Source organism: Barbus barbus (genome assembly GCF_936440315.1).
Source record: "Barbus barbus genome assembly, chromosome: 1".
NCBI lineage: Eukaryota > Metazoa > Chordata > Actinopteri > Cypriniformes > Cyprinidae > Barbus > Barbus barbus.
The window spans coordinates 3,720,820-3,743,082 of NC_136729.1; the positions used below are offsets into that span (position 1 = coordinate 3,720,820).

Genomic DNA, 22,263 nt, shown 5'->3' on the forward strand with positions numbered 1-22,263 from the left:
CTGCAAATCTCCGTGTCTCCTCGTTCCTTGCCCCGAGTGCTACGTGACAGAATACCGGACCAACACAGTAAGCGGCGCTTCTCTTCCCCCGTTTGTTTCCCGTGCCGGCTCCACGCACGTGCCCTCCCGTGCCGGCTCCACGCACGTGACCTCCTGTGCCGGCTCCACGCACGTGCCCTCCCGTGCCGGCCCCTCGCACGTGCCCTCCTGTGTCTCCGCTGGTTCCGTCCAGTTCCGCGCTGCCAGAGCGCCCGACAGAGTCCGCGCTGCAAGGGTGCTTCCACAAGAAAATTTGGTCCAACTTTATATTAGGTGGCCTTAAGTACTATGTACTTACATTTAAATTAATCATTTGTTACAATGCACTTATTGTGTACATACATGTTTTTTTTATTATGTGTAATTACATCTGTAATTAATTTCTGTAATTACCTTTATAATTACGCTGTTGACCCATCCCTTACACCTTAACCCACCCTTAAACCTACCCATACCACCAAACCTGCCCCTAATCTTACCCATATCCCACCTCAATAGCAGAAATAGTGTTTTGCAATACAGTATGACCACAATAAGTACATTGTACTTATTTTTTGATGTAAGTACATAGTAGTTAAGGCCACCTAATATAAGGTGTGACCGAAAAATTTTTGGGGGGGGGGGTTTGGGGGTAAGAGGGTCACAGCCTGTGAACCCCTTTTCACAGAACCCCTCGGGCGGTCCGAGAAAATAGGGCCGTGGCCTCCCGAGTCCCCTGACCCGCCAGGGCCTCCCGAGTCCCCTGACCCGCCATGGCCTCCCGAGTCCCCTGACCCGCCATGGCCTCCCGTGTCTCCCGTCCCGCCATAACTCTGGGAACGGGCCCCCGCTCTGGAGGCCGGTAACCCTGGCCCCTGATCCCTGGAGGCCTCCAGAGCGCCCACCCCCCCTCCCCATTAGATGGTATGGCGTGAGGACACGCCTTCCGGAGGGGGGCGTAATGTCAGTCCTGTGTCTTGTTTCCCCCTCCTCCCGTGTCTCTATGTTGCCTTCCTGTTCCTGTCATTATGAGTTGATTAGTCCCTAGCCCTGTTTAATTAGTCCACACCTGTCTCCATTGATTTCCTTGTATTTATAAGCCCTGTGTTTCCCTGCCCCTGTGTCCGGTATTAATCGTCATGTGTGTTCTTCCATCCCCGAAGCTCCACGTTCCATGTTATTGGTTTTTGGAATAAAACGCAAATCTCCGTGTCTCCTCGTTCCTTGCCCCGAGTGCTACGTGACAATTACAGCTTAAGTAGGTTTGAGCCCACTATGTTTCAAAGTAAAAGCAAAGACATTTTGGCAACACTTTATTTTAGGGTCTCGTAACTAGTTGCTTATTAGCATGCATATTACTAGAATATTAGCCATTTATTAGTAGTAATTAAGCACATATTAATGCCATATTCTACATGACCTTATTCTCCATCCCTAATCCTACCCAATACCTAAACTTAAAAACTACCTTACTAACTATTAAGCAGCAAATTAGGAATTTAAAAGTTAGTTAAAATTGTCATTTTTTACACTCATTACAGACACTGGATCTTATATATCACATTTAAATAAAATACAATATATATATATATATATATATATATATATATATAATAAAATAATGGCAGTACACCGCGTGCATAATTATTAGGCACATCGATTTTCTGATGATATTTGTTGCAAGAACATTTGACCAATTCCAAACCACATCAATCTTAATAACTACTATTACTTTTGTATTTAATCATTTATAAGTGATATATAATTGTCCATGAAGGCTGGAAGTGAAAAACTCCTTATATTCAGGTGTGCAGAATTATTTTTCTTTTACAGATAAAATGAGCCAAAAAAAAGATAAATATAATCAGAATATCAACGTGCCTAATAATTATGCACTCGATGTAGTCCTGCAGAATCATGTGTGTGTGGTTGGCTCTTACATGCTGTTGTTGCTGTAGAGCTGTTTGATGTAGCAGTCGGAGCGTGGCGCGTAAACGTGCAGGAAAAGCGCAAGATAAACCACCAAAGCGAGGGTCAGGAGGAAGACTTTAACAGACACACTCACACGCACAAACACAATCACGCCCAACATCGCCAGCAGACAGCAGTAAAGGTAATACTGCACACACACACACAAACACACACACACACACACACACACACACACACACACACACACACACACACACACACAATAACATCATATTAACATATGATCAATATAACATCAACACTAATGCAAATGATCTATTGATCATTTATAATATAAGATAAAAGCTCACCGGGACAGTGTAGAGATTGAGAGTGTTCAGCACTGTTGCATTGTGGGAAACACTTGAACAGTTATCACCTGGGATAAAAACCTACAAAACAAACAGATGAAGTTTAACGCTTTGTGCAGACAAAAATACAGACATTCTGTACAGACAGACATTTAGAAATGTACTTTCTTTTAAAATAATCCATTTGATCTTTATGGGATAGAGGATTGATAGAACAACAAGAAATTTAGTTCTTCAGTAAAGGCTAAAACAAATTAAATGCATTTTGATAAAATATGTATATGATGAGTATAGACTTTTAGACTTTCTTAGAGGATGTTCAAGCTAATAAAAAGCAGCAGGTAATAGTAACACTTTTGTGCTGTAGTTTTTACACAGACATGTTGGATTCAAACAGGATTAAAATCACAGTGTTAGTTTGTGAAGAAATACTGAACAAACATCAATCAACTTTTAAGGCAAGAAACCCCAGGTGAATATTGAAAATAATGACAATACTTTCCCAGTTGATTGATTGCATTAAGAATTACAAAAAAAAAAAAAAAAAAAAACATTGCAATTACAAGTTTATTTAAAAATGTTTTGTTCAAATGTGCAAAATAACTGGATGAAGTCAGGTTCAAAATTCTTGTTTTATTTTGTTGACATATTAGAGTTAAGAGTTTTTCCAGAAGGGATTTAGGATTTCTCTTTTTAACACTCTATAAACCAGAAAATACTATCAATAGCCAAAAACATAAATTTTTTGCCATGCTTTAGCAATAAAATGTTGTATAAGTTCAGGTGGAAGACATCAACAAATCCCTCAGTAAAAACCTTCAGAATATAGAGAGGAATAAAAATGCTAAATTTGGTGTCTGTAAGTGAAGCTGAAATGGAGATAAAACTCACTTTAGGAATACTGCCTTTAGAGATATGCATTATAATAGAAATCTACAGATGCAAATAGATGAAGTGCATGATGAAGTGCAATGATATATCAACAAACCCCTCAGTAAAAACCTTCAGAACATACAGAGGAATAAAACTAAATATTGGTGTCCATAAGTGCTGCTGAAGTGGAGAAACAACCCCCATTTTGAGAAAACTGCCCAGAAAAACATGTTTTGTAATTGAAATCTACAGAAGCAAATAGATAGTGTAATAACAAAACTCATGTGAATGATATATTAATAAACCCCTCAGTAAAAACCTTCAGAATATTGAGAGGAATGAAACTGTAAATTTTGGTGTCTGTAAGTGCTGCTGTAGTGGAGAAACAACCTCATTTTGAGGAAACCTCCTTATAGATATATGCATCACAATAGTTGAAAAGCATTATAATGAACATTTAAACGTGTATTTTGGCTGTTTTCTTTCCACTGGTTTGAAAGTACATGCAGCATTACAAACATCTATCTGTGGTGTATAATCTGCTTTTATGGTTTTGGCAGCTTTGACTCTTTTGTCTCATCACAAACAGTCCTGCCGCTCATGAGCTGATGTTTGTACAGGTGTGTCTCAGTATGTAGCTGTTGACTCACTATGTTCAGCATTGCCATGAGCAGCATGATGAGCAGACAGAGAAACACCAGCAGCAGCCGCAGTGCCGCCCTGGTGGCCACACCATCAAACAGCGTTGGGACCCAGCAGATGCTGCGGGGAAACTTCGAGTGCCAGCGCTGACACACAAATACATATCACAACATTAACACAAGATTCAACCTAGAGTAATTATAAAACATCCTTTAGTCCTTTTTTAATTAACACATTATTCGTAATAGTAAGCATTAACCACTTAAAAAGCCACAACATCATACCTTCAGGAATTTAGTGAAGACCACAAGCACAATCAATATTTGGACAGGGAAGGTGGCACCGTATGACACCGCCAGCGCAAAGTTTCTATATGTACACAAAGAAATGCGTTCATTTAGGAAAAAAAATGTGAAATGTAGAAAAAAGACTTTTAGACTTTCAGACTTTTCCTTAATGTATTAATGTGTGTGACGAAATAACAGGCAATGTGCATTGTTAAAATCAACAGAAAGCCTGTAAATGGTTTCATTTTAGGATATTTAACAAGAAGAAATGTTTTAATCATTATTGATTGGTAAAAGTGTCTCTGTATGTATTTGTAAAATCAGATATAAAGGGAAGATTTTTTATATATATATATATATATATATATATATATATATATATATATATATATATAAATTCACAAAAATCTAACCTTTCATTGGCTAATAAGAATTTAAAATGGGGGGAAATATCACTATTAAATCAATGTTTTTCTCTAATACACATTGGCCACAATTAACGCCACCCTTTTATTCAATACTTTTTGAAACCTCCATTTTGCCAGTTTAACAGCTCTACATTTTCTCCTATAATGCCTGATGAGGTTAGACAACACCTGACAAGAGATCAGAGACCATTCCTTCATCCAGAATCACTCCAGATCCTTCAGATTGCCAGCTCCATGACAGTGCTTCTTCTCTTCAGTTCACCTCACTCATTTTCTACAGGGTTCAGGTCAGAGGACTGGAACGGCCAGCAGAAGCTTGGTTTTGTGCTCAGTGACCCATTTTTGTGTTGTTTTTGAGGTTTGTGTTTGAATTATTGTCTGGTTGTAAGATCCAAACATGGCCCATTATAAGATTTCTAACAGAGTCAGTCACTTATTGATTTTTTATCTGTTGGTATTTGATAGAATCCATGATGCCATGTGTCTAAACAAGATGTCCAGGACCTCCAGCAGAAATATAGGCCCACAACATCAAAAAGACAGCAGTATATTTCATTGTACACATGGGGTACTTTTTATCCCTGTGTTCACCAAACCCATCTTGAGTGTTTGCTGCTAAAAGCTAATTTTTTAGTCTAATCTGACCATATAGACGGTGGGCCGAGGGTCCGTATCTGCTTTACTTTTCGAAATGGATGATCCCCATGGAGGGAGAACCTGGATTTGTAAAGTTGGGACGGTTGTTTTATTCTCAACGATATGAAAAGTGTTGCCACTCCCATTTATTGCACATTTTCCCAGAAATCATAATGCACGAACCGTAAATTTGCAGGCAAACGCGGTTGCCTACTATATCAGTTGAGCCAATAGCGCGGCAAGATACTGACATGGGATTATTATTAACCAATCAGATGTAGTTTATTTAGAACAGCTGTTACACGTCACAGATGATTTAGCTATCAAACATGAGCAGCAGCAGCGCATTGATCATCGTTAAGGACATTCTTTGTGTGATTGTAAGTATTCATTTAATTATAATATATCTATATAAAATGTTTGTTTTGTACACTGTGTTGTTCAAACATGTGTAAGCGTCTCGTTAGTGTCGTTTTAAGTTGGGTAACGTTTCAGCTGGCGAACTAGTAGTAGCCAGAGCCGTCGTAGAATAACATATTTAACGGCTCTGGCAGTAGCTAGCATCATGCGATTACATATTTGATTTGGTGTAAACATTCCATTCTAACGGTAATACTTCGTCCAACTCACATAGACTACAGCTCCACTGTATGTTGGCGGATAATTACCTCAGACCGTTTTGCAAACGTTAGCCAAAAACTCAAGGCAAACATGAACCTGTTGATGTTTTAAGACAGTTAGAACTGTATGTAATAGAAATAAGATTATAACTATCAAATAACATAAACTGCATGTAAAAGAAACAAGATTATAAGTATAACTATCAAAGAACATAGGCTATCAAAGAGAGCTGAGTTATAATGTACATAAACATGTCATACAGATTTACTTCTGCAGGAGTAGCCAACACACAAACACACCACTCCCCACATGTGTACATGCATACACGCATGTGCCCTAGTCATCTTCAAGTGACTTATTGTCACAGTTTACACACTGACAGAGGTTTGTACATGGCAGCTCATGCAGTTTACATGTGCATCTACCCTTAACACAATTCGTTTTTTTTTTTACATGAGCAGTGCACAAGTTCCAGTATGGCCTCTGGAGCTGGCGGAAGTGTCATCCAGTCCACTCCGTAGAAATCTCCTAACATCTTCCAGCCATGATTTACAGGAGGAGGAATGTCTGGCATGCAGGGGAAAACTTATGCTCCATATATTGGTTCCACCTATTCCCTTAACGTGGGTAATAAACCAGTTTCACAGCGTTCAGGTGCCCGGCCTTGTTAATGATGCCATAATGCAGGGTGTTTTTATTATATTACTGTTAATTAATTGTATTTATCTATATTAAGTTGGCTTGAAGTTTCTATATCTTTTCTAACTGGTTGGACTTAGTTTTCCTAAAAATAACGACTAAAACTCTGGAAAATCCCATTGACTTCCATCGCAGAATGTTCAAATTGAGCCAAGGCTACGGTGGCCCAGTAGTGCCCAACACAAACTCAAATCTAAACTCCCTGAGGTCTTACACTCAATTAAACTTCCTTCCTTCCTTCATATCTATCTTTTTTTCTATCTATATTTCTTTCTAACCTTTCTTTCTATATTTCTTTCTAACCTTTATTTTTTATCTATTCTTTTTTTCTTTCCACCTAATTTATTTTATTTTTATTTTTTTTGACCCATATATCGAACTGTATTGCCTTCACTTTCGGGCTAGGCCTTTTCAAGCCAACTTAAAAGTTTGCCAACAAATTTCATCTAGTTTTTTGTACTAATCTTATATTGTTACTGCAACTACACTGCGCACATCTGTATATGTTGTTCATACTGTATATCTAATCTGCTCTTATATATAATATATTTAATTTATATTACTGTAACCTATACTACTTTCTTAACTGTATACTACTGTCCATACTGCACTGTACAGTACAGGTCAAAAGTTTGGAAACATTACTATTTTTAATGTTTTTGAAAGAAGTCTCTTCTGCTCATCAAGCCTGCATTTATTTGATCAAAAATACAGAACAAAAACAGTAATATTGTGAAATATTATTACAACTTAAAATAATGGTTTTCTATTTTTATAATATAAAAATAAAATATTTAAAATATCATTTATTTCTGTGATGCAAAGCTGAATTTTCAGCATCATTACTCCAGTCTTCAGTGTCACATGTGACATCCAGTCTATCACATGATCCTTTAGAAATCATTCTAATATTCTGATTTATTGTGAGTGTTGGAAACAGTTCTGCTCCCTAATATATTTGATGAATAAAAGGTTAAAAAGAACTGCATTTGTTCAAAATAAAATTTTCTTATAATATAAATCTTCTTTACTATCACTTTTTATCAATTTAACACATCCTTGCTGAATAAAAGTATTGATTTTATTTAAAAAAAGAAAGAAAAAAATTACTGACCAGTAGTGTATATTGTAGTTACAAAATATTTCTATTTTAAAAACATAGCTTTTTTTTTTTACTTTTTATTCATCAAAGTATCCTAAAAAAGTATCACGTTATGAAAAAGTATTAAGCAGCAGAACTGTTTCCAACTTTGATAATGAATCATATTAGAATGATTTCTAAATGATCATGTGATAATGATCCTAAAAATTCAGCTTTGTGTCACAGAAATAAATGATAATTTAAAGTATAATAAATTGAAAATCAATTATTTTAAATTGTAACAATATATAACAATATTACATTTTTTCTGTATTTTTGATCAATTATAAAATTTTATTAAAAATAGTAATGTTTCCAAACTTTTGACCTGTACTGTATGTCTAATACTGCACCGCCTGTCTATACAATATAATACCAACCTTCTTTTGCAGTTTCTTCAACTAATACTGCCTTCTCTCTTCTCCTTTGTGCTCGTTTTATCTTCGTGATATTTGTGAAATGGCTGTAGCACTCCCTGTGGTAGCCAGTGTTAGCTGGTTTGACTAACTGGTTTGTAGGTTCCTGGCTTTGTAACTTGTATGCCTGTACTGCCTCTTCTGCAATGATACCTTCTCTGCCCTCAAGGTCTTTCCACAGAAACACTGATTTAATAAATTTCTCCCAACTTATGTCTGTGAAGGGAATGGTGGGTCCACCATTTCCCTCAAATATATGCATACAGCACTTCATGTTTTGCCATTTCTTCCAAGTAAACATGGGCGGGAAAAAGAGTTGTCTGTCTCGTTTTTTCATGACGTTGTGTTTCCAAGCAAGCCATTATGTCAAATGTGTTAAATCAGAAGGGTATATTTATTAAAGATTACAAAGAAATGACAGGACATCGTCTGACAAAAGGTGGTTACATAAAATAAAAATAGTACAAATGGATAACGTTACTTCTACATTCTCATTTTGTCAAACTGAATATGTAGCAAAATTAGGTAAAATAGTTCTTATCTTAAATAGAATAATCTGAAATCCTGGGCGCGAAGCGCGCCAGTGTGTCGCGTCACCAACACCGACACTTTCCACGCACGCTATTGGATGAAGGCAACAAATACGTCATGCAGGTCGGACCCCGCACGTAGCTGCTTGCTCTATTCGCCGGGAAAATAACCTGGAAAAAGTTACCGATATTATAGTAATGGACAAGGTGTGTGAGTGGCAACAATTTTTATTTGCTTTGTTGAAAAGCGTAGCGGTTACATATAAAAAACTGGGTTATCCCTCACCACAGATCGTTTGAAAACACGAAATCTCCCCTCGGCCCACCGTCTAATAGAAGCCAGTCTCATTTGAAGTTCCAGTCGTGTCTGATAACTGAATATGCTGGAGTTTGTTTTTGGATGAGCTAGAATAATTTTTCTTGAAATCCTCCCAAACAACATGTGGTGATATAGGTGCTGATTGACTTTTTTTTTAAAGGTTTTCTGACCCTGAGACTCAACTATTTTCTGCAATTCTCCAGCTGTGGTCCTTGGAGAGTCTTTAGCCACTCAAACTCTCCTTCTCACCGAGCATTAGGACGATATAGACACATGTCCTCTTCCAGACAGTTTCGTAACATTTTCTGTTGATTGGAAATTCTTAATTGTTGCCCTGATGGTGGAAATGGGAATTTTCACTTCTCTAGCTCTTTTCTCAAAGCCACTTCACTAATTTGTGAAGCTCAATTATCTTTTGCTGCACATCAGAAATATATTCTTTGGTTTTTCTCATTGTGATGGATGATTAAGGGAATTTGGGCTTTGTTTTCCCTCCTATTTATATTTCTTCAAAACAGGAAATCATGGCTGGATAATTTCATATTCATAATCACCCTGGAGTGCTCAAAATTGTGAATATGAATGGGGATATACTTCAGAGATATTGTACTCATAAGAATTTCTAGGGGTGCCAATAATTGTGTCCAACGTGTATTAGAGAAAAACATTTATTTCATCATGAGATTTTCCCCCATTTTAAATTCTTTTTTTTTTTTTTTGTTAACAACTGTTTATTGTTTTTTTTCCGGGAACAGTTGCCCAAAACAAAAAGCAGCTGTACAAATCCAGAATCCATCCCACCCCTCGGCAGACCCCCAAAATATAATAAAACAAATAAGCAAAATAAAATAAACAATAATAATAAAAATAAATTAATATTAACAGATAAATAAATAACAATAAAATAATTTTTACAAAGATTTTAGAAAAGATGGCAAAACATCAAAAGCCGAATGCCACAAATCCACAGCCTTCACACTAGATCCATGTATACGAGAAGTTGAGAGTTCCATCGAGATAATGCTCAAAAGATACACAGTCCAGGTTACACAGCGTGAGGAGCATCCCAACATTTCCAGAAAATCCAGAAAACCTGTACGTTTGTGAGGGCCATTTAGCCCATTAATATTACAACTCAGAGTATTAAGGTTAGTCATAAGTATCAAACAGAAGTACTGCATAATAAGACAAAATACAAGTTTGAGAATAAAACCAGTTGAGTCTACCATTAAACCACCCCCACCCTCCCCATCACTATTAAAAAAAACATAAAAACATTCCCATGAACTATGGCAGATCAAACCAAGAACAAACCTTGATCTGCCAGCACCCCTTAATATGGTCCGTGGCGTCAACAAAAACCTTCACATTACTGAAGCACCAGCATTTGACCCCACAGTCACATATCGACTAGGCAGTATTTCTATTTAAAAATAAATAAATAAATAAATAAAAGAAAGAAAGAGACAGAATAAAACTTAAAATAACATCATTATCAGTAAGCGATACTGTATGCACAATGAACTATGAATTAAGAAGTGAACATTAAAGTGACCAGTGAAAGACACAGTCACCTAACCATTTAGAGCAACTCTTCTCCGATTAGACAGCAAATGTCCAGCTGGAGTTCACTGAGAGTTGGTGGATGAATGGGATCTGAGAAAATCTCTTGCTTCTTCTGGGGAGTGTAGCATTTTAGGTTCACCTTGATTGAGAATGACCTTCAGCGTTGCAGGATAAAGGAGAAAATTCTGGATGCCAACTTCTCTCATTTCCTTCCTAATTGGCGCAAATGCACTTCTTTTTGTGGTGACCGGAGAAAAATCTGGAAAGAAAGACAACGTCGCTTCATCGGAAGTTTTCACCGGGGCATGAAGTCTAGCAGCCCGCAGAATGAGCTCCCTGTCCGTGTACCGCAGCAGTTTAAAGATGAAAACCCGTGGTTTAGCGTGATCTGAGGAGAGCCTTGTGTACACGCGATGCGCTCGCTCCACTTCAATCTCTTTACCATCGGGCAATCCGACCAAACGCAGATTGCTACGCCTATTGCGATCCTGTAAGTCCACAACCTGTTGCTCGAGTGCAGCAACTCACCTATCGTGATCTGTGACAACTTTCTTTTGGTCTCTCATCTCCCCTGTAAGAAGATCCAGTTTAGAGCTTGAACAACTGACATGCTGACAGCTCCTGCTGTTTCCGATTGTATGCCATCAGGGAAAGTATTATTAATGAATAAAATTTAAAATAAAACAAAAAAAATCTGCAAAAAGGGGCCAAACGTACAGAGCTCTAATCCAGTGCGACTAGGCTCATGAGCACGTTGTCACGGGCTGATGAGGCACAGGCTCAGGAAGACGAAGGTAAGTCAAACAAAAGGTATTTTAAGAATATTCAAGAGGCAGACAATAAAACAGGCTTACATTGACGAGAACGGACGAATACAAAGGGAGAACAGAGGATTTATAAAGGATGGACCAAACACAGGAGATTAATGAGATGATTACAAACACAGGTGAACTGAATGACTAATTAAACAGAATGGAGAAAACTAGGTCACAGGGGAAAACAGAAAACCAGACATGTGACAGTTCGCCCCCTCCCGGCAAGGCGTGACCCCACGCCGTAATATAACAACTGAGGAGGGAGGGTGGGGGCTCTGGAGGAGGATGTGGAGCAGGAGGGTGGTAGAAAAGAAAAGAGTCCAAAAAATAAGTCCATGGGGGAGTGGAGGGTGGGAGGAGCCAAGGGGAAGCCAGGAGCAGGAGGAGTCCGATGAAAATCCAGAGACCAGCCAAGAAGAGGCCCCAGGGCGGAGTCGAGGGAGGGAGGAGCCTAGACGACACCCTGGGGACGACTGACGGAGATGGAGCCGATGGAAGGGGAGCCCAGGATGGAGCCGAACAGATGGAGAGCCAGGGTGACATCGAGGACCCGGAGGGCCAAGGCGGAGTCCGTGGCACAGGCGACTGAGGCGGAGGCGGGGATCCGGAATGCGGCGGTGGACCCGGAGTGACAGAGGACGAAGGTGACGCTGAAGGGAAGGAGGAGCCTGACAGAGCCGGAGGGGAGGAGTGACAAGGCGTAGCCGGAGGAATGGAGCCCCAAGGCGGCGGATGGTCGACGACTGACCTATGAGCCAAGGTGGAGCCGATGGTTCGGAGGGCCGAGATGGAGTCCAGGGTTCGGAAGCTGGAGGTGGAGACAGGGGATCCTCACACCTTGGCAGAGCTGGAGGCTGGAAGTCCCGCGGCGATGGATCAGAGTGCCAGACTGGCGCAGACTGAGGGTGAGCTGAGGGGCTGACAGGCACCAGCGGGACTTGGGCTGTGGAACTGACTGGCTGGAGAGGAGGCGGGAGAGGGAGGCTGGGAGGGAACACGGAAGGACTTGAGCTGGATGGAACCAGCGGAGACACAGGAGATTCAGGGCTGGACGGAACCAGAGGAGACACAGGAGATTCAGGGCTGGACGGAACCAGCGGAGACACAGGAGATTCAGGGTTGGGTAATACCTCTCCAAACCAGTCAATCAGATCCCATTTGAAGATGTCCTTAAGTTCCTCAGTATAATTGCCAGTGGCCAGTTGCAGCTCACCCTCAGCGTAGGTGGGGCTTCCCTCCAAGCCCTCGATCTCCACTAAGACTCCCTCAGGGACAGACGATGTTGCCGGCTCACGCACTTGGTCAGACCACTCCTGAGGCTTAGGCTCCGGGGTGACGATAGGCTCAGTCGCGGGTCTCGGATCTGGCTCATACATCACAGCAGGCTCTGGCCCTCCGTCTGGAGTGGGCTCCGGCGAAATCTCCGTGCAGTAGGATGATGGCTGGCTGGTCACTGGTTTGGGAGTGGGGCTGGAGATGTCCTCATCAGCGGGGCAGACGGAGAAGTATAGTCCATTCTTCTCCAGCACCCACTCCACACATGCGGCAAAGTTGTTCCGAGGACCGCTCCCGGGGAGGCGTGCCTTAGACCGCTCACTAAGGCTAGCGATTTAAAACACACAAAGCGAGCAGTCAGGATAGTGCGTTAGGCACGCCAATTCAACAAATTCCCTGGTGTAAATCTCTAGGGAGCGGTCCCTCTGCTCCAGGCATAGCAGGGCAACGTTGGGATTATCCATGGTGACGGGGTGTGAGAAAAAAAAAATACTGGAACCAAAAAATGCCGCAAAAAAAATGTATGGGTCCGTTCTTCTGTCACAGGCTGATGAGGCTCAGGAAGACGAAGGTAAGTCAAACAAAAGGTATTTTAATAAGAATATCCAAGAGGCAGACAATAAAACAGGCTTACATTGACGAGAACGGACAAATACAAAGGGAGAACAGAGGACTTATAAAGGATGGACCAAACACAGGAGATTAATGAGATGATTACAAACACAGGTGAACTGAATGACTAATTAAACAGAATGGAGAAAACTAGGTCAAAGGGGAAAACAGAAAACCAGACATGTGACACACGTCACGTGACTCCCCCATTTTAAATTCTTATTATCCAATGAAATTCTTATTATCCAATATATCTTATTATCAACAACACATATGCACGGATATTGTTTGTTGATTTCAGCTCAGCATTCAACACCGTCATTCCCTCCAAGCTGACCACTAAACTTGGAGACTTGGGTGTTAACACCTCCCTTTGCAGCTGGATTATGGACTCAGCATGTTAGGTCAGGCCTCACCTGCTCCACCACCATCACACTCAACACCGGCGTACCACAGGGCTGTGTGCTGAGTCCATTTCTCTACTCCCTCTACAGCCATGACTGCAGGCCTGTGCATGGATCCAACTCCATCATCAAGTTTGCTGACGACACCACAGTGATTGGCCTCATCAGAGACAACGATGAGACTGCCAACAGGGAGGAGGTACAGCACCTGGCTGCATGGTGTGCTGACAATAGCCTGCTCCTCAACACCAGCAAGACAAAAGGAACTTATTGTGGACTTCAGGAAGAAGAAAATTGGAACGCATGACCCCATCCACATTAACGGGATGGTTGTTGAACGTGTCTCCAGCTTCAAGTTCCTGGGAACCCACATCTCGGAGGACCTGACCTGGACCACCAACACATCCAGCCTAGTCAAGAAGGCTCACCAACGCCTCTTCTTCCTTAGGACACTGAAGAAGAACCACCTGTCTCCAACCATCCAGCTGAACTTCTACCGGTGTGCAATTGAAAGCATCCTGACCAACTGCATCACAGTCTGGTATGGGAACTGCTCAGCTGCTGACCGCAAGGCACTACAGAGGGTGGTGAAAACCGCCCAACGCATCACAGGGACACCACTTCCTGCCATTGAGGACGTCCAGAGAAAACGCTGTTTACGTCGAGCTCGCTGCATTCTTAAGGACTCCTCTCACCCTGACCATAGACTGTTTAACTTACTGCCCTCTAGGAGGCGCTTCAGGAGCCTCCGAACAAGGACAAGCAGACTCAGGAACAGCTTTTTCCCTACAGCTGTTTCCCTACTAAACTCTGCCCAATGATACCCCCCCTCACACACCACTACAAACTTTTCACCCCTCCCCATCATCAAATCGATTAAAAAAAAACAAAACAAAAAAACAACCAACCAATCTACACACTGAGTACTATGTACTGTAAATTTTTATTTCTATGCACTTTCAATGTTCATTGCACTAGTGTTTATATATCTTAATTTATAGCTTATTCATATCCATTTGTAATTATTTTCATAGTTTTTGCTCATAGTGTACATACATTTACTGCACAATCCATCTGTATAGTATGTTCATATCACCCATCTGTATATCATACTGATAGTATTTAAAAACTTGTAAATTATGTCCATAGTACTACTGCCTTATCTGTATATTCTGTACATATGTAACATATTGTAGGCACTGTATATCCTGTACCTCTGCTTATTGCACTTCTGGTTAGATGCTAACTGCATTTCGTTGCCCTGTACCTTACATGTGCAATGACAATAAAGTTGAATCTAATCTAATCTAATCTAAAAAGGTTAGATTTTTGTGATTTTTTAAAATAAAAAATCAAAAGGATTAACAATGCAGATTTATTTTCACAGCCGCCTTTGATCATATTTAACAAATGTGCCGATATTTTTGGCCATGTCTGTATATATATATATATATAATAGAACCCCTTTAAGCTAAAATGTCTTCATCGTGTCCCCTGAGATTTTAAGTTTAATAATTTTTATTACAATAATAATTCTAATATAATAATTAATACAATTGTAATATTTCAGAAATTTTAATATTCACGACATGCTGTTACGTGACGTGCACCAAGGAAGGCAGGAAATGGCGAGTTCGGGAAAATAGGCTTTAATGATACAAAAGTTCCAATACTCGACAACACTAGACATCAAACTGAATGCTTATAAAGCAAACGGAAACAAAGGAGTGAACGAGATCATGACAAAACACAGGTGAACGGACTTAATTAACTAATAAGGAACTAACGAGGAAAACCGGAACAAAACCAAATAAGGGAAAACAGGAACAGATAGATGAAACAGAAAAAGACCAGATGTGAACTTCTAACACATGCAGCTAAACAAAATATATTGAATCAGTTTTAGTAAGTGTTTTATTTGGATTTTTTATTATTAATTTGAACATTTACTCACTTTTGCGAGGTTAGCATCTGAACCACAAACACAGAGATGAAGATGAAGGCCAAACAAATGACCGAACGATGAAGCCCCTGGACATCACTTAACGAGTACTAACACAAACATACACTCACAGTTAGAAAAAAAGTGTGCAAATCAAAAACAAATGGATAACACATGCTTTTACACAAATAAATAATCACACCTGTTTCTCCAAATGAAAATTGTTAAACAATAATGTCACACTGTTCAGCTTCGCTCGTCTCCTAAACAATGAAAACATTATATTTATTCAAATATTACTTAATGACTCATTCACTGCGAAGACCATAGATTCATGAATCGTTTGCTCACCCTTCATTTTCCAGAGCGTCTAATGAGTCCATCAGTCCATTTTCCAGAACTTGTGAAGATCTGAGAAAAGAAACAAATAGGAATTACAGCGTTTTTACACCAGAGAACCAAATTCAGAGCATGTGTACTTGAACAGCAAAGCAAACTGTGTGAAAGTGAACTTTGAATGAATAAACCTTTAATTTTCACCTTGGAGTGTTAAACTCTGGGATCTCCTGCTGATGACAAAATAAACTAGTGTCAGGAATTAAAATGCAGCGTTTATGTTTTCAGTATATGTTTGGATGGTGTTTATGATTGACATTGACCGTGGCTGGCTGTGATTGGCTGGCACTGCTGTAAGCTGTGGGCGGGGCTGCGAGCGAAGCCTCTGGTTGGTTGAGTCCAGAAAATGGTATGACGCTTCTCCAGGACTGCAGGTACTGCGACATCCGAACCGACGCGCGGAGCTTCTGACGGTTCACCGGTTTGTTGTCCACCTTCAGCTCGTTAGTCTGAGACACGAAAACAACCAGAAACACGTTACTGCTTTTATTCAACACGGACACCTTAAACTGATCAACAGTGACAGTAAAGACGTTTATAATGTCATAAAAGATTTCAAATAAATGCTGTTCTTTTGAACTTTCTGTTCATCTGTGATTCCTGAAATAAAATGTATTTCGGTTTCCACAAAAATATTGGGCAGCACAACTGTTTTCAACATGGATAATAATCAGAAATGTTACTTGAGCAGTAAATCAGTATATTAGGATGATTTCTGAAGATCATGTGACACTGAAGACTGGAGTAATGATGCTGAAAATAGAGCTGCGCATCACAGAAATAAATTACAGTTTAACAGATATTGACTTAGAAAACCGCTATTTTAGATTATAATATTATTTCACAATTTTTACTGTGTTTTGTTTAAAAACTGTAAGTGCAGCCTTGGTGAGCAGAAGAGACTTCTTTCAAAAACTGTATTACTATGGGAATTAAATTAAATGGGAATTTTCACTGCTCTAGCGCTTTTCTCAAAGCCACTTCACTAATTTGTGAAGCTCAATTATCTTTTGCTGCACATCAGAAATATTTTCTTTTTTTTTTTCTCATTGTGATGGATGATTAAGGAAATGTGGGCTTTGTTTTCCCTCCTATTTATATTTCTGTGAAATAGGAAGCCATGGCTGGATAATTTCATGTTCATAATCACCCTGGAGTGCTCAAAATTGTGATTATGAATGGGAATATACTTCAGAGATATTTTACTCATAAGAATTTCTAGGGGTGCTAATAATTGTGTCCAACGTGTATTTGAGAAAAAAACCCCATTTATTTCATAATGATATTTCCCCCCATTTTAACTTCTTATTATCCAATGAAAGGTTAGATTTTTGTGAATTTTAAAAATAAAAGATCAAAAGGATTAACAATGCAGATTCATTTTCACAGCCTTCTTTGATCATGTTTACCAAGGGTGCCGTTATTTTTGGTTATGACTGCATTTTAGATTGTAATAATATTTCACAATTTTTACTGTGTTTTGTTTCAAAACTGTAAGTGCAGCCTTGGTGAGCAGAAGAGACTTCTTTCAAAAACTGTATTACTACTATTATATTATTATTATTATTATAAAAAAAAACACTGTTGTGCAGCACTTTATTTGACAAAGATATTCAATAGTATGTCAGCACTTAAGCTAGTAAACCATTATTCATTAAATTTTTGAATTAATCAAAAGTAGGGTCGTAATCAAACACAAATTGCAACAAGGACTAGAATCTGTGATCATTAAACCTCAAAATTAAAAAAAAAAAACACGACACAAAGGTCTGCAACAAACCAGATGAAACTGAAGAAATTATCACAGAAATAAATTACGATTGAATAAATTCTACAAAACAAACAAACAAAACCTGCAGCACTTCATTTGACAAAAAAATAAAGAAGATATAAATATAAATGATTTTATATTCCCAATATGATTACATTTTAAAAGTATTGTTAAAAATGGTTACAATTTTATTAATTTAACTGTTTAGACAGAATTTGGAAAAGAAAAATGCATTTCATAGGTTCCGATGACAGATAACTGATCTATATTAGTCAACAATTATGATTAAAGATCACCTGAGGTGTTGTATGGTCATTTTCTGTATTAGGATCGATGACCAGGTATGTTCTCCTTGCCTTCAGCGTGGAATCACGACTCCCGCCGTTTCCTTCCTCCACCTGGTATTTCCCGTCCAGGTGAGCGAACGTCTCCTCTGTGATGTGGACCCTCCTGTGAGGAACCACCATCATCATCATCATCATCATCATCATCATCACTGATAATACTGCAGTAATCAGATGTGAGCGGTGTAAAGTACCCAGCCACTCCTCCAGACTCCATGTGATTGGCTAGAGTCACGTCATCTGACCAGACGTCGTACTGCCACTTCTGAAGGCCAATCACGCCACACAGAACGTTCCCCGTGTGAACGCCAACACGCATGTTGACGTTCACGTCCGTCGCCTCCCTCAGTTTACTGCAGGGGTCAAAGGTCACAAATCACTGCACGTCAAGACAGAAACATTTTCTTATAAAAAAATTTACTGATATTAAAAATATGAAACATTTTATTCCAGCTAGTTGTCAAGCTGATATTTTGTAAAAAATAAACTAACAAACTAAAACTAATAAATAACCATTAATAAAATGTATAGACATTTAAAAAACAAATAAAAAAGACAAAAACACACAACAAAATAACTACGTTTTTAGTTAAAATGATAGAATAGAAGTCAATAGAACAGAATGATAAACTCTAAATAAATATTCATAAAAACTATAAAAGTATATCAATGATACTAAATTAACACTGATGCAAAGATTGTTTTGGAAAGCACTTTGTTTAGGCTGTTTTGCCAGATAAAAATAGTGGATGATTAATAACAATATTAATAATAATAATAATAATAATAAAAAAATGTATACAAATAAAAAATAATTTGAAAATAATAAGGAAAATGTATAAATGACAAAAAATTACTAAAAATTTAACTGAAAACAGAAAATAATGAGCATTAATAAAAACAAAGAGTAAATTAAAAAAATTAATAAAATTAACAATAAATAATATGAAAATAATAATATGTGTCCCTGGAGCACAAAAGCAGTCATGAGTAGCACGGGTATATTTGTAGCAATAGCCAACAATACATGTATGGGACAAAATTATTAATTTTTCTTTTATGCCAAAAATTATTAGGATATTAAGATCATGTTACATGAAGATATTTGGTAAATTTCCTAACATAAATATATCAAAACTTTTTGATTAGTAATATGCTAAGAACTTAATTTGAACAACTTTAAAGGAGATTTTCTCAATATTTAGATTTTTTTGCACCCTCAGATTCCAGATTTTCAAATATTGTCCTATCCTAACAAACCATACATCAGTGGAAAGATTATTTATGCAGATGCATAAATCTAAATTTGAAAAAAAAAGGCCCTTATGACTTTTTTGTGCTCCAGGGTCACAAACAAATAATAATTGGAAAATATTAGTATAATAACAATAATTTGAACACAATAAATTGAACACACAATTACAACACATAAAAAAAGTGAAAACAGGAACTATAACAATATTAACAAAAAACTATTATAGTCTATTAATGATACTATTATAACACTGAGACAAGGATGCTGATTTTTGGAAGTTGGGACTCACTTTATGGCTGTGCACATGTCTAGCCCCATCTGAACACAGTTGCGAGCGTGATGAGAGATGGGGTCAGGAAGACCCGACACGCAGTAATAGCAGTCTCCCAGGATTTTAATACGCAAACAGCCATTCCTCTGCAGAGACAAATCAGAGAAGAGAAAGAGTTGAGTGAGGAAACTCAAGAGAAACACAGAGAAGAGCAGAAACACAGATCTGTGCACCTTAGCGATGTCGTCAAAGCGGCCGAAGAGCTTGTTGAGGACGGCCACGAGCTCCTCAGGTGTGCAGGTGCTGGACAGGTGCGTGAAGCCCACAATATCAGCGTACAGGATACTGCAGAGACAAAATGAGACTTTACAGTTTTTAACAATCATTTTTGCTCTAATAACAGAACCTTTTTTAAAGAATTTTTAAAAACTCTAGACACAAAACTCAAAACAGTCATTATTTGTAACACAGGCTGTCCAATGGTCAAAATTTAGCATATTGCCTTCAAGTCTTGCATTTGCAGAAGCATTGGTTCAAAATACTAATTTATTACGAAATATCATAGGAACATTACTTTAGATCACCCACACACAAGATACCCATAGTTTCATTGTGTAGTTGTTAGTACAATCATTAAATATAGTTGTTCAAAAGACATGATGCAGCTTTTATTATGGCTCTACACATTCGTAAATCATTGTAATAGACTAGAGAGAAAAGTACAGACACTGGAATCATTAAACATTTGAAAATTATTGATGCAATAATCAACTCACAACAGGTTTAAAAAAAAAAAAAAAAAGAATTTAGGTAAGAAAAATTAGATAAGAAAAGTCACAGTTCCTCACTGCTCTTCTATGCTTTTATCAACCCTGTCTTGTGGATTTGGTCACAGGTTCTCATCCACATCATAATGGATGTTTTCATTAGTTAAACATCTTGGAAAAATCTTCTGGCATGGCTAATCCAGGCCTGACATTAGTCTCCTGTGATATCATTGCATGCATCATCTATGGCCTGGAGAAGAAGGACTTGTTTGTGAGGAGCCTATTGTGAACCCTCCACCTCCATGTGGAGGAAAACTCCTCAGTCGGGTTATAGTCAGGAAAGGAGAGTATGGGACTAAATACAAGGTGATAAACTGTGATCTAGTTGTCATAAACTGTCAAGCATATTTTCTACACATTTCTATTAGACTTTTTATAAATTTGCCATGAATTGTTCAAGTGAATCTTGACTTTCAGTAATGAAGAGAATATAAATCAACCAATGACAAACCGATTCTCTGAAATAGCTCAAATATACATCTCATTAACCTTCAATTGGAAAGCGTATATAAAAAGAGGACAACACAAGACTTACAAATTCTGATAGTGGACTTTCTCATTTTTATTTTCGCCTTTGTGCACATATTTATTTTTCTTTTCTATTTTACAATGACATTGTAATGCTTTTTTTTTTGGTCAGACCACTAGTAAAAGTGTAACTGTGAATCATATCCAGTCTTTTTCAATCAATATCCCACATACAGTAATGTGTACATTTGTACTTTTGAAAGGATATATGGCATACATAAGAAGTGCAGTCTTCTGCATTTCAGTACAGTAACTGTCATCAGGTAATACTAACAGAGTGCAGTTATATTGACAACATGACTAAGCATTTTGCCTATCTTTTTTGTGAACAATGACACAAGGACATCAAGCATGCAAGAGGATTTTACCCCCGCTGCCAGGCCAGGGCCAGTATAGCCTATGATGTTGAAGAGGTTCTTTGGCCTGTCCCAGACCAAAGACGGGATACTGGGGCAGAATAATTATTTTTGTTGTTTGCTGTATTGTACTGTACTCTGAGGAATAAAACATTTGGGGAGTACCACAAGCAACACTTATTACCGTTTTTGTAGTATTGTTTTGAATTGATCTCATCAGTGTGTAAAACTGTTGTAGTGTGTGCATTTTTGACTGTTTGTGTGTCATGTCTGAGAGCAAAGTTAGTTTTTTCAGCAAGATTTAATTGTTTTGAGTGGATAGCTTCATTTTGACCTGAATATAGGAACTTTGGTGAATTGAGTTAGAAGTTATAGATTCGTGTTTACTGTTTTGAGAACATGAGGAATAGTTTCAAGAAATGTGTTTAAGCAATCGAGAAAAACTGTAAGAGATCGGATTGTGTGCAGCATCAATGATGACAGAATTCAAAGACGTCTGCTGGCGCAAGCAGATCTAACTTTTGACACTGCCTTGAAAATCGCTCTCTCGGTCGCAGCAGCAAATAAAAACATTCAAAATCTACAAAAGCCCCCCTCTGTCTTGTGTCACAAAGTGAAAAACTCCTCCACGCCAACCTGCAGTAAAAAAGAAAACCCTCAGAATAGTGGGCAGTGTTATAGATGCAAAGACACAAATCATACGGCTGCTGTCTGTAGCAAAGTTCTTCCATCCCAGATCTGTACCTTTCGCTATGTGATCTAAAGTTGAGGCAGAAATTAGCAGACGGCAGAAGGAAAACATAATCACCCCTGTGAAGTACTCAGAATGGGCAGCACCAGTTGTACCCATCCTCAAGCCTGATGGTTCCATTAGACTGTGTGGAGATTATAAGATCACGATAAACCAGACCTCGCCTTTAGAACAATATCCCATACCACGAGTAGAGGACCTCTTCACAACCTTGTTCGGGGGGGGCTCATCTTTTTCAAAGCTGGATATGAGCCATGC

At 38.6% G+C, this 22,263-nt stretch overlaps 1 protein-coding gene across 1 annotated transcript in view; it reads right to left on the minus strand.

Moving 5' to 3' along the window:
- Positions 1 to 22,263, minus strand: part of LOC306879731 (adenylate cyclase type 4-like) — a 58,790-nt gene that overhangs the window by 14,396 nt on the left and 22,131 nt on the right. Inside the window, exons 7-19 of the mRNA XM_079432886.1 lie at positions 19,777 to 19,888; positions 19,562 to 19,689; positions 18,212 to 18,370; positions 17,970 to 18,123; positions 16,166 to 16,351; positions 16,047 to 16,072; positions 15,858 to 15,917; positions 15,709 to 15,769; positions 15,519 to 15,616; positions 4,100 to 4,184; positions 3,824 to 3,961; positions 2,301 to 2,381; positions 1,959 to 2,137 (exon numbers count right to left, since the gene is read on the minus strand). Of these exons, the coding sequence (XP_079289012.1) occupies positions 1,959 to 2,137; positions 2,301 to 2,381; positions 3,824 to 3,961; positions 4,100 to 4,184; positions 15,519 to 15,616; positions 15,709 to 15,769; positions 15,858 to 15,917; positions 16,047 to 16,072; positions 16,166 to 16,351; positions 17,970 to 18,123; positions 18,212 to 18,370; positions 19,562 to 19,689; positions 19,777 to 19,888 (1,467 nt within the window). The remainder of the gene's footprint in view (positions 1 to 1,958; positions 2,138 to 2,300; positions 2,382 to 3,823; positions 3,962 to 4,099; positions 4,185 to 15,518; positions 15,617 to 15,708; positions 15,770 to 15,857; positions 15,918 to 16,046; positions 16,073 to 16,165; positions 16,352 to 17,969; positions 18,124 to 18,211; positions 18,371 to 19,561; positions 19,690 to 19,776; positions 19,889 to 22,263) is intronic.